A 12,837-nucleotide genomic window follows, 5' to 3' on the forward strand; every position below is an offset into this window, starting at 1 on the left:
CGCGCGGCCTCAGCGGGGTTTCTCGCGAGACTACGATCGAGGCCGCGCCGAGGGGGACTTCCGCTGGGTCTCTTGCGAGACCGCGATCGACGGGTGGCCTCGCGTGACCTCGGTTGGGTCTCTCGCGGGACTACGACCAAGCGGTGGCTTCGCAGGGCCTGCCTCGTCTCGGGTCTCTCGCGAGACCGGGATGAAGGGGCGGGCTGGACGCGTGACCATAGGAGCGCATGGCTGCCTCTGGCTCTCTCGGAGCTGAGGCCCTAACGAGGATAAGTACCCCGCGTACTGTCAGCCGAGGGCGCGTCGAGGCCCGTCCCTCCGCCAGGGATGCTGGCGGCTGCGGACGCTCTCGTAGACCCCAGGGCCACGAAGGACGGCGCGGGCGCCCGAGCTGGCGCTCGGCTAGGCTCCAGTTGGTTCGCTTTGCGTCCGCGTGTTCTGTGCCGCTAGGCGGAGCGGTGGCCCGGAGACTTACCCGTTCTAGTCCCAGAGCCTGGAATGTGTCGCCTCACGTGGCAGAGGGGTCCTTGTCAAGGCCCCTGAGGCGGGGGTGACTCGGAGGGGGGGGGCCCAGGGGCCCGGCGTCCTCACGAGGTCCTCACGAGAGGGAGGCAGAGAGCCGGGCGGACCCCGTGCTGCTGGCCGTGAGGATGAGGAGGGCCCCGCGGGCCCAGGATGCGGCGCCTCTGGAAGCTGGAAAAGTGGGGAGACGGGTCTCCCTGGGGCTCCGGGGGGAACCGGCCCTGCCCAGGCCTGGATGTTAGGACTTCTGAGGCCAGAACTGCTTAGTAATAAATCTGGGTTCCTCGGCGACACTAGGTTTGCGGTGATTTGTTATACGGCGACCAGGAAGTCACGCGTCCGTCTTGGCAGTGGACCCCGGGGACCCGGGGGAGCCCGCATGCACAGGCCCAGCCAGCAATCAACGCCGTGCCGCCTTTTATGACTTTAAGACAGGCACCTAGGGCACTGTTGGAGGCTGCCACATCTGCACAAGTAAAACCGTTGCTTAGGGGAAGAGACGCATCCTCCAGCCCTGTCCCTGTTTTTTCGCCCTTTCTTGCTGGCATCCAGGTCGCCTTCCCAGTGTGTAGGAGCCATGGAGCCCACCGCTGGTGACTTACAGCTTGTGCCTGGGACAGCCAAGGAAGTCCCAGCTCCCTACACCTCGTGCTGCCGCATGGCCCTCTGCGTTGTTGTGGCCACCAGCATCATCATGGTCACCCTGGGAGTCCTCATGGGTAAGTGGCTGTGGGCTCGCGTGGGTTCACACACTGGGCAACTTGCACAAAGATGTTTAGAAGGGACTCAGTCGTATCCACATTATGATCCCAGAACCAAAGGGTTGAGCCTGCAAGTGTGGAATGGAAGGCAGGCCAGGAGCCTGAGGGCCTGGGGTGGCCGTCTGGGGTGGGTGGTGCGTGGGAGGGGGCCAGGCACTGCATAATCACGTTTCCCACTGACCAGGTTTTCCAAGGAAGTTTTCGCTGTGGGGTGAAAATGGAACCAGCGAAATGAACTCTTTTAAATTTTAAGAAATTTAAAAAGTACCGAAAAGTATACAGTGTAAGGAATGAACAGTGGTTTATGTTCCTACAATCCAAAGTGGGCCCCATTTCCTATTTTCTTTCAGTAGATGGTCATATTATTTAGAGTTAACCATGCAAAATTATGGTCTCTGTACAATGTGGGGCTGCAGCTATGAAACATAAACAGAGGAAGCTCTTTTTATATTTCAGTAGAATGATCTAGAGATGCCTACATTTGGAAAAGTAGAGAGAGGTGCCGAATAGCAAGAAAGAACGTGTTTGCCTATGTGCATAAATTGTTTTCCGGTTGTGTCCTTCTCCTGATCTCAGCTCAAGTCGTGACCTCAGGGTCCTGAGTTCAAGCCCCACGTGGGGCTCCATGCTGGGCAGAAGCCTACTTAACCCCAACAGACAAACAGAATTATTTAGAATTATGTAACATTTAAAAGTCAGTTCCTTTTCCCCACCAGCGATGTTTCGTGGGCAGCTCACGGGTACTGCACTGGACAGTGTGGATCTAGGACATTCTGTCATCACAGGAATTTCCGCTGGGCAGCACTGCTCTGGAACAGGCTTATTCTGAGATGATAAGCTTCCTACAGTTTTATTTGGAGATGTGAAGGTCACCTTTTCGTGAAAAAACATAACGACACAAAGGGGCAGTTTGAGGGAAAATGTTGCCACGTGGCAAAACTGTAAGCTGGCAATGCTGTGTGGGTTTCCTTGATTCTTATATGTAGTACAGATATGTTTATTATGCACTTTATGCATATATTTGGAACATCTGGAATAGATCTAGTGTGGAATATAGCCTGGTGTGTCTGACAGAGGCCCCCTAGTGGTTGTGGGAGTCAAATGCAGGAAAATTTGTGCCACACGAGTGTGCACGGATGTGTAGGCGTGTGTCAGTGCGGCGTGTACATGTGTGTGGTTGTATAGGTGTGAGCACATCAGTGTCCTCACACTGGGGAGAGGCAGGGGGTGGGGTTTCACACCTGCATTCCAGAAGCACATACATTTTGGGGAACAACATAAATACAATCCCCATCAGGACCTCTGAAACTAAGGAAGGCTTTAAGAAGTTTTAGAATGTTTTCTTTTTTTTTTTTTTTAATTTTTTAACGTTTATTCATTTTTGAGACAGAGAGAGACAGAGCATGAATGGGGGAAGGTCAGAGAGAGGGAGATACAGAATCTGAAACAGGCTCCAGGTTCTGAGCTGTCAGCACAGAGCCCGACGCGGGGCTCGAACTCACGGACCGCGAGATAGTGACCTGAGCCGAAGTCGGACGCCCAACCGACCGAGCCACCCAGGTGCCCCTAGAATGTTTTCTTTAATTAAAATTCGAATGTGTCCCCTTCCCAGACAGCTCAAAGTGTTAGCTGGTAATGTTAGCCTTCAGGGAAGCTGGGGGTCGGGCCCCTGGGACCTCTGTACTATTTCTGCAGCTTCCTGTGTGTCTGTCATTATTTCCGAGGGAAAACAGAAAGGCTTAGCTGGCGTACAGAGTGTAGGCAACGTGGCCCACACTGAAGAACGCTCATTTCTCTTTATTTTTAGTTTCTCGAATGAGAAAAACAGTTGTTTTAGGAATTGGCTTACAGTATATATATCCTGTGGTATTCATAAATATCGAAATATCTTTCTAGGTGAACATTCACTCACAATAAATAGAGTTGGTACCCAGCTGTCACGGTTTATGTGGCTGCTACCTTCATGTTTTTATATTGCAGTTACGATCATTTTTCACTGGTGTGTTATTTTGATCCATTCGTGGCAGAAACCCACGTTTTCACGTTTTAGGTGGTTGTTGTTGTGTCCTTTTAAAACTTTGTGATGATTGTTACTCTTTGCTATTGTGTACTTTTTTTTTATATTTAAGATTTTATTTTTAAGTCACCTACACCCGTGGGGCTCGAACTCAGAGCCCCGAGATCAGGAGTTGTGTGCTGTACCCACTGAGCCAGCCAGGCGCCCCTGCCACGTACTTTTTAAAATCGAAGTAGGGGCGCCTGGTGGCTCAGTAGATGAAGCATCCGACTTCGGCTCAGGTCATGATCTCGCAGTTCACGAATCTGAGCCCCGCGTCGGGCTCTGTGCTGACAGCTCGGAGCCTGGAGCCTGCTTTGGATTCCCTCTCTCTGCCCCTCCCTCACTCACGCTCTCACTGTCTCTCTCTCAAAAATAAATAAACATTAAAATTTTTTTTAAATGGATAATTAAATAAAAGCAAAGTGGATTTTAGGGGCTACTGGTGGGTATACAGCGTAGTGGCGGGACAGCCTTGTGGGTTGTGCTGTGCTCACCATGAGCGTGGCTGCCATCGGCCACCCCGACGTCACTGGCTGGACTCCTGGCACCGTGCCACCCTGTCCTCTGCACCCCTCTGCCCTCCCCCGCCCGCCCCTCTGGTACCCATTGGTTTGTTCTCTGTATCGATGGGTCCGATTGTCTGTTATTAAGTGCTTTTGACGCCGTGTTTCCAACACTCGCAAACCCCTGTTTTTTCAGAGGGTGGCATCCTGGGGCTGTGGGCTGAGGGTCCTGGTGCCTCCCGGCTGTGGTCACCCCCCTGTGGCATTTGTTGGGAATTGCTCCTCCTGAGGCCATTTCTTGGTGAGGCCAGCTTCAGGCCCTGAGCCAGGTACACCTGGTGAGCCAGGGGTGAGCAGGAGCTAACCGTGTCCTCAGGGACCTGGGGACGGCCGGTGCCTTCAGGCGGCTGCCCGTAGAGTCCGTCACCAAACCGAGACCTGTGTGAGAGACGAAGGGGGGCACTGTTGGCAACCACTCAGGGCCTCCCCCCCCACCCCCACCCCCCCCGCGCCCTGGCAGTCGGCCCGCCACCTGTTTGTCAGGGTGATGGCCCCTGGGTGGCTGGGGGCCTTTGAGGCTGACTTAACTGCACCCTGACCCCGAACTTGGGCTCTCTCACGGGGCCCTGGTCTTGTCCGCAGCCTCCCTCTCTACACAGGGTGTCAACGTGGAGCACACGGCGGAGCTGCAAGGGGTCCGCTACGCCCACAGCTTGCAGCACGAGGCCTCGGACTACTACCGCACCCTGACGCCCGTTCTGGAATGGCTGGTGAGGGCGGCCGGGGGTGGCGAGCCGAGCACGGTGGGGGAGAAGCCCAGGCAGGCTCTGAGGCAGGAAAGAGGGCGTGCGGGGCGGAGAGGTTGAGGCCACTGTGGCCAGCGCTGGTGGCCCCTGGAATACGGGGCAGCGCGGTATCAGTGGGGACTGACCCCTGCTGGCTCGTAGGCACTTTTAAAAGGTTAAAAGTTGTATTCCAGGGGCGCCTGGGTGGCTCAGTCGGTTAGGCGTCCGACTTCAGCTCAGGTCACGATCTCACAGTTCACGGGTTCGAGCCCCACGTCGGGCTCTGTGCTGACGGCTCGGAGCCTGGAGCCCGCTTCGGATTCTGTGTCTCCCTCTCTCTCTGCCCCTCCCCCACTCATGCTCTGCCCCTCTCTCTCTCTCTCTCTCAAAAATAAAAATAAACCTTAAAAAAAAAAATAAGTTGTATTCCAGTGGAGAGACCAGAGCCTCACACACAACTGGTGGCAACCTGAAAGAGGGCAGCCACTGTGGAAACAGGCAGGCAGTTGGTCAGAAGGGTAAACGTAATTTCTATGTGATCTAGTGATTCTCTTCATAGGTGTCCACCCAAGAGAGATGAAAGTTCATGTCCTCACACAAAAGCTGCACACCCAGTGCTCACGGCGGCATGACTCACAAGAGCCAAAAAGTGGAAACACCCAAATGCCCATCGATGGGTAAATGGATAAACACAAGGAGGCCCGCGCGCACACGGGCACGTTACTCGACCGGGAGCAGGAGCAGGGCACCCACATCTGCCGCCCTGAGGACGGACCCTGAACACACGACGCTCAGGGAGGGACCCAGACACGAGAGGCCACACGGGGTGTGAGTCCGCGTGTGTGAAATGTCCAGAACAGGCTCATCCACAGATGGGAAGGGGGCTCATGGGGGCTGGGGAGAGGTGGGGTGTGGGTGCTAGGGGAGATGGGGTTGCTTTGGGACTGATGGAATATTCAAAAATTGGTTGTGGTGATGGCTGCACAACTCTGCGAATGCACTAAAACCCATCCAGTTGTCCACTTTTAAAGGGTAAGTTTAGGTAGGTGAATTATATCTCAATTAAAGAAAATGTTTTAAATTTCATCGTAAGAGAGCAGAAGGGTCACTAGGGAAGAATTCACGTTTTGAGACGAGCAATCTGCCTGTGGCCTGGAGGCTGTGTGATAAGACATGGGAAAGCAGGGGGGCAGTTACAAGGCACCACCATCCAGACCAGGGATCAACACACTTTTCCTCTAACCAGGACAGGCAAGATCTTTGGCTTTTTGGGGCCCAGACACTCACCTTGGCCTGAGGCAGCTCAAGAGGTGCCACAGGGGACAGGTGAATTAATGGATGTGGCTGTGTGCCGATAAAGCTTTATTTATGGACACCGAAATAAACATTTCGTATAATCTTCACGTACCATGAATATTTTTCTTTTGACTTTCTCCAACCATTTAAAACTGTAAAAACTATTTTTAGTTTGTGTACTGTATAAAAACAGGTAACGACTTGAATTTGGCCCATGGGTGTCAGCTTGCTGATTTAAGCCACATGCCCTAAAGCTCTGTCCAGGAGTATAACACGAAGCTTCGTGCATAATTTAAAATTACCTAGCCACTGTGTTAAGGAAAAGGAAACAGGTAGGCTTCATTTTAATATGTTTTACTTAACCCACGGTATCCAGAATATTATCGTTTGATGTCATCAGCGTAAAGTGGGTATTAATGAGACTTTTCACCTCTTTTTGTGTTGAGTCTTCAAAACCCGGGTGTGTTTTATACTCACATCTCCATGCGGTTGCTAAATTGTCACCAGGAATACTTAATCCATAAGTGTGTAGATTCCATAAATGTACATGTGTAAGTTGCCCCAAGTATTCTTAAGAGTTTTCTGGTAACTGTGCAGAGTATCTGTTTCTAAATCTAAGTGTGAATTAACTAAAATGTAAACACCCGTCCCCCTGTGGCACCAGCCGTGCCATGTGTCAAATGCTCCGTCATCACGTGTGACCCGTGGCTGCCACGTGGGGCAGGGCAGGTAAAGAACATTTCCCAGATTTGTGTGCTGTTCTGTGGGCCAGTGCAGGTCTGAATGTGGGTGAGGGGGACATAGGCTCGGAGAGTGGACAGAAGAGAAGCAGGTCAGAGGGAGTTGTAGGCGGGAGACCTGTGTATCCTGTGCTTTGGCGTGGTGAGCGTCCGGTTTAGCAGCCAAGCCGGGACACTGACTGGGAACAGGGATGCTGTTAGCGACTCCACTGAGAGCAGGTAAACGGAGACACCTGGTAGCCCTAGGCATAGGCCACATAATGTGCCGGGGGGACTCTCCGGACCCCCAACCTTGGGGACAGCATCTGGAGTGACACCCATCCCGGTGCCCAGGATGAGGGCCCTTCAGTGCTAAACCGGAGACTGTGGATAGTGGTCACTCGAACAGCACACGAAGGATAAGCCAGTTCCTAATGGCGTCTGGTTGCACAAAGCAGAGTTTATTTTAATGTAAAAATTCATGTAAAATGTAACTAACCATTTTTAAAGTAAACACTTCAGGGGTGTTTAGTATATTCACAAAATTGTGCAGCCATCACCTCTGTCTAGTTCCGGAATGTTCCACCAACCCCAAAAGCAACCCCATCCCCATTAGCTGTCACTCCCCAGCCTCCTGCACCCATGAAGCCCTTTCTTGTCTGTGGATGTGCCTGTTCTGGACGTTTCACACACGGGAACCACACTCTCGTGTCTGGTTCCCGCTCTGAGCGTTGTGTGTTCAGGGTCTGTCCCACAGGCAGCTCGTGTCCGCGCCTCGCTCCCGTCCGTGTGGATGGGCCACATTCTATCCATCCATCTGCTGATGGGGCAGCACTTTCATCCAAATAACTTCCAAGTTTCCCTGTCCCGCACACGGCTCTGTGACTCCCGGGTGTACTGAGTGTAAGAAGAGGCGCGTTTCCGTGCCCTCTCCAACTCCGCGGGTCCCTGCGGGACAGCCGCCCAGCCCGTGGCCTTAGCGCGTGCTGCTGTGGTTTCTGTTGCAGTTTGTAAGCAGCTTTCGGGAGACCGAGTTGGAGGCCAGCTGTGTGGGCTGCACCGTGCTAAGTTACAGGTGGGTCAGGGCCTCCTTTCAGGCGAAGGAACCCCGGTGGACACCCAAGAGGTTCCAGAAGATTCCAGCAGGAGCCCTCCCTCCCCAAAGGCCTCTCTCCTCCCTGCAGGGATGGGAATTCCAGCGTCTTCGTGCATTTCCGGCTGCACTTCCTGCTGCAAGCCTCGCAGTCACTGAGTCTGGGCCTAGAGGAGGAGCTGTTGCGGCAGGGACTCCGAGCGAGGCTGCAGGGGCACGGTATCCCCCTGGCTGCCCACGGCACCATTGTGTCTGCCCAGCTCACAGGCAAGTAGGCTATAGACCCTGAAAGACACCAGGGGGAGGCTGTGGGGGAGGTGGCAGCTGAACGTCGCGTTAAACTTTAGGTTTCCAACAGCTGCTCCCTCCCTTGAAAAGAAAACGCAGGCACATCGCTTTACCCTCACTAGTAGAGACCAGGTGACAGCAACCTGCAAATGGCCGGAGTGTAAATATTTTCATCCTTGCAGCCCTTTGGGTCTCGGTCGAGGTCACTCAACTCTGCTATTGTCACATGAGAGTTAAAGACAATACATAAATGGGCAGTGTTGTGTATCGATAAAACTTTAACGCATAATCAAATGGTAGGCCGCATTTGGCCTGCAGCCACTGTTTGCCAATCCTGGTATAGAAATAAGAGTAAACGCTGTGCTCTAAGATCTGATGGTGCAGATTCCGTATCATGAACCAAAACTTCACATAAAATCTGATGATGCAGTTCATCGTGATTTGAGAACCAGACATGAGTTCGTTCAGTCTGTCATCAGGTTAAAGACTGCTTGCCTTGACCTTGTCCTACTGGACATTTATGCCCTTTGCCCACCAATGCTGACATGCTGGTTGAGTCTTAGTAACCTCGGCGTCCGTGTGAATTGAACTCTCCTTGGTCTTGTGCCTGCACAGTCCATTATGGTGGCCACTAGGCCTGTGTGGCCCTTGAGTGCTTGTCATGCAGCCAGTGAGACCAAGCAACAGAATGATTCGTTGGGTTTCATCTTAATTGATTTAAGTTAGAAGTGAAGTGGCTCCTAGGATAGACCGTGCAGCTGCCTTGCAATCCGATGTTTTCAAAAAACTACAGAACTCACTGGATGAGCTTACATGTCTTGTCCATTTCACTGCAGGAAGCCAGAAAGCGCCATGGACAGAAAGAGATTTAAAATCAGGTATGTCTTCCCCTCTCCCACGGAGCTCCCTGCCCTCTGCAGTTTCCAGAGAGTCACCTGGAGAGGTTCCCCAAGACTTCAGACACAGAGGGCTCCCTCCAGTGCAGTGAAGGCTAGTTCTGCACACCAGCCTCCTCTGGGGGCCAGGAGGCACGGACTTACAGTCTTGTGTGGGCAAGAGATGGAAAGATGAGACGCTGAAGTACACGTGGCCAAATACGAGTAAGAGAAAACATTACTGGTGGGTTTTTTTGGAAAAGTGGTAGGGATCTGCTGTTAAAAGACAAAACACAAACAGTTTGGAAAAAAAGAAAAAAGAATGAGTACCACATGGAGTCCTCAAGTAGGGGCGATCCTGGCCCCAAGGGATGCTGGGTGGTATCCAGGGACATCTGGTAGTAAGGAGCGGGGCTCCTGGCCTGGAGGGGGTGGGGCCAGGAGTGCTGTTCAGCCCCCACAGTGCCCGGGATGCCCTCGCAGAGAACAGTTGGGCCCCACGTGTGTGCTGAACACTTAAAATGGTTAACATAGTAAACTTCACGTTATGTATGTTTTACTACAACTTGAAAAGTTCGATTTCTTTTTTTAAATACTTTTGTTAACGTTTTATTTATTTTTGAGAGAGAAAAAGACAAAGTGTGAGCAGGGGAGGGGCAAAGAAAGAGAGAGACACAGAATCAGAAGCAGGCTCCAGGCTGAGCTGTCAGTACAGAGCCCGACCTGGGGCTTAAACCCACGAACCATGAGATCGTGACCTGAGCCAAAGTCTAATGCTTAACTGACTGAGCCACCCAGGTGCCCCGAAAAGTTCAGCTTCACCCGTGTCTTACTTAAAAATACGTGGGCGCTCAAAAATGTGGAAGCACACATGGTGTGCCTATACTTCTGTTACGTTGTCCTGGCCTGTGTGCTGACTGACATTCTTGTGTTGTGTCTCTGTACTGGTTCTGAGAAAATTACTTCAGAAACATTTAGGGCCAAGGAAGCAAAAAAGAGATGTTTTCCATGCCCTGAAGGCTCTGAGTAGCGAGCGGAATCTTGCTGCAGCCGGGAGATACAGAGTGGGGTCAGGAACCTGGTTCTTCTCTGCCCACAGGTCACTGCCCAGGGAACACCTTTTCCTGCCGCAACGGCCAGTGTGTGACCAAAGTGAACCCGGAGTGTGACGACAGAGTGGACTGCTCCGATGGATCTGATGAGGCCCACTGTGGTCAGTCCCCTGTCTGGCTGGTATCTGGGCCATGTCCCCTCTCCGGGGTCAGCTGCTGGCTCTGCTGTCTGGCCCGCTGCACACATTATACACGCCACCTGGGCTTGGCATCGCTGGAGCTGGGCAGAGGAAGGGAGGGGGCGCCTGTGAGATGGGTCCCTGCCGAAGCGTGATAAGCCTCGAGTGCCAGGAACTGGCGCTCTGGGTTTCGAGCAAGGGAATCTCACGGTGGAAGTGCCGTAAGAGGAGCCAACGTTTTCTAGCGATGTTAGCCCATGCGATAGGGTAAGAGCAGCAGTTGAAGTGTGGAAAGGAAGAGGGAAAACCATCATAATTCACAGTGGATGTGATCGACTATATAAATGAATCAATAAATTGACTAGCCCGGGATTAGAAAATGAGAAGGTTTGACACGGAGGGGAGAGTACGAGAAACATAAACACATACAAAAGCTATTCCTTTGCTTTATGCAACTAAGAACGGGTTAGAAGATAAAATGCAAAAAATCCCGCATGTGATCAGTAGCAACAAAAAATGAGCATGTCACGCCTGTAGAGTTCTATAAAATTATAAAACCTCACTGGACATAAAAGTGGACCAAATAAGCTGAAACATGGCATCCCATGAAAAGATGGATGTATAAGAACTTTGAAACTTGCAAAGTCTACGGTGGAGGAAACATTGGTGGCGTGTGGCACCTGGACCTGGATGATCTGTGGAGGCCAATTGAAATTGGCGGCTGTGACCCCCCCACCTCGGGGTCCGTGACTCACCAAAAGTGACTCGCAGAACTCAGGTGTCCTCCTATGCAAGGTTACGGCTTCTCCCAGTGAAAAGGTCATGAAAGGAAGAGGTGCACCGGGCACAGAGTGGGCGAGACCGGCGGTGGGCAGGCTCCCCACTGCCCAGTGCGGTCACGGGACAGTGCTGGACTGAAAGTCGCAGCAGCAGCACGTGAACACATACAAAGTGTTTCCAGCCAGGGAAACTCGCTGAGACTTGGTGTCCCGGGTCACACAGGCAGGTAGCACCGGCACAGCTCACTTTAGGTGTGAGAGTCCCAGGGCTGCCAAAGCAAGGTGGCCTGGACAACAGGGACGGTCCCTGTCACAATCTGGAGGCTGGAAGCCGAGGTCAAGGTAGCAGGAGGTTTGGTTTCTTCTGAGCTGGTGATGGAGAATCTGTTTCATGGTTCTCTCCTGGCTTCTGGGGCTTGGTGGATGTCTAGCATTTCTTGGCTTATGGAAGTGTCACCAGATCTCTGCCATCACGTCCACATGGCATTCTCCCTGTGTGCGTGCCTTTGTCCGAATTTCCCCTTTTTAAGAAGACACCAGTCATTGGATTCAGGGCCCTCGCTAATGACTTCATCTTAATTTGATCATCTCTGAAGACCCTATTTCCAAATAAATCACACTCACAAGTACTGGGGGTTAAAACTTCATCTTTTCGGGGGACACAGCTCAGCCCAAAAAACTGAGTTTCCAGCCCCTCAAGAGGTCAAGGTGATACTACGTGGCCCAAAGTCACCATGAACTTTCTGGGTGACCCAAGTCCCCAGGCAGGTCAAGGTCAAGCTGCTCTCAAACAACAGTCCAAGAGCTTAGAGGTTTCCTCCCAGGAGGTGGCCAAGGGCAACAGTACTTTCTCTGAGATGTGCAGTGTTTGGACAGCTCTTCTCAGTTCACTGTTTGCTGCATGACAACATGAGCTGAAGTGGAGACCCAGAGGGAGGGGCCTGTGTGGGGAAGAAAAGGAAGAAAGTGCCCTCTGGGCAGCTAGAGACATGAGGAAGCAAGGGGTCGACCCTTTGCTTTATGAGTCGGCACACCCGCGAATCAAGTCGAAAGTGTGGAGTTCCCACCTGGATCTCGCCCTTGGCCATGAGCTCCATGACAGGTGTAATGTGGAGAAGTGAAGGTTGCTTGAAGGCCACCTGTGCCTGAGGCAGAGAAGGGGTCCCGGCAGAGCCATTCTCTGCCACTGCCTGGTGCATGCAGCCTTGGGTGTTTGACCTGTTGGGCAGCTGGAGGTGGGGCACACGAGGGCTGGGGGGCCCCAAAGGAGTCAGCAAAGCCAAGTGCAAGGGACCTAGAGCACGTCTTTGAACGAGAGGGTGGCAGGGATGAGCGATTCTGCACAGACGTGGTGGGAGCATAGTCACGGCCCTGCCCTCTGAGGGCCCTGGTTGGTGACCTCTGTCTTGCAGACTGTGGTCTACAGCCCGGCTGGAAGACAGCCGGCCGGATCGTGGGTGGCGTGGAAGCGTCCCCGGGAGAGTTCCCGTGGCAAGTCAGCCTTCGAGAAAACAAGGAACACTTCTGTGGGGCTGCTGTCGTCGGGGCCAGGTGGCTGGTGTCCGCGGCCCACTGCTTCAGCGGGTGAGCCCTGCACCCTTGGTCCTGCCTTCTGTCCCACTCCCGGAGCACCGCCTTTCCTGGGGTCCTTAGAGCCCCGTGGAGCTCTCTTGTCCCTCCCCTCCCTTCTTTTTCTTTTCTGTTGTTGAATCTGAATGTGTTCTTATTTTTTAAGTTGTGGTAAAATATACACCACATAAATTTACCACCTTAACCATCACAATTCAGTAGCATTGCTGTTCACACTGCTGTGCAGCCGCCCCCACCACTCATCTCCAGAACTTTCCATGTCCCCAAGCTGAGACTCTGTCCCCATGAAGCACAGACTCCCTGTCCCTGCCCCTCCCCTGGCTCCCACCATCTGCT

The 12,837-nt window shown here is 52.8% G+C and overlaps 1 protein-coding gene across 2 annotated transcripts in view; it reads left to right on the forward strand.

Annotated features, from left to right (window-relative positions):
• Positions 1–12,837, forward strand: part of TMPRSS9 (transmembrane serine protease 9) — a 49,007-nt gene that overhangs the window by 19,042 nt on the left and 17,128 nt on the right. The window contains exons 2-8 of one of the 2 annotated variants that reach the window (XM_053896853.1): positions 1,075–1,241; positions 4,488–4,615; positions 7,653–7,720; positions 7,830–8,009; positions 8,867–8,904; positions 10,001–10,114; positions 12,324–12,495. In XM_053896853.1, coding sequence (XP_053752828.1) covers positions 1,100–1,241; positions 4,488–4,615; positions 7,653–7,720; positions 7,830–8,009; positions 8,867–8,904; positions 10,001–10,114; positions 12,324–12,495 — 842 coding nt within the window. In that variant the 5' untranslated portion in view covers positions 1,075–1,099. Of the gene's footprint in view, positions 1–493; positions 1,242–4,487; positions 4,616–7,652; positions 7,721–7,829; positions 8,010–8,866; positions 8,905–10,000; positions 10,115–12,323; positions 12,496–12,837 lie in introns of those variants that run through there. The other variant, XM_053896854.1, reaches the window with a different exon arrangement.

The sequence above is a fragment of the Panthera pardus genome, unplaced genomic scaffold (genome assembly GCF_024362965.1).
Source record: "Panthera pardus isolate Hobbes unplaced genomic scaffold, ASM2436296v1 HiC_scaffold_8, whole genome shotgun sequence".
NCBI classification, from domain to species: Eukaryota; Metazoa; Chordata; class Mammalia; order Carnivora; family Felidae; genus Panthera; species Panthera pardus.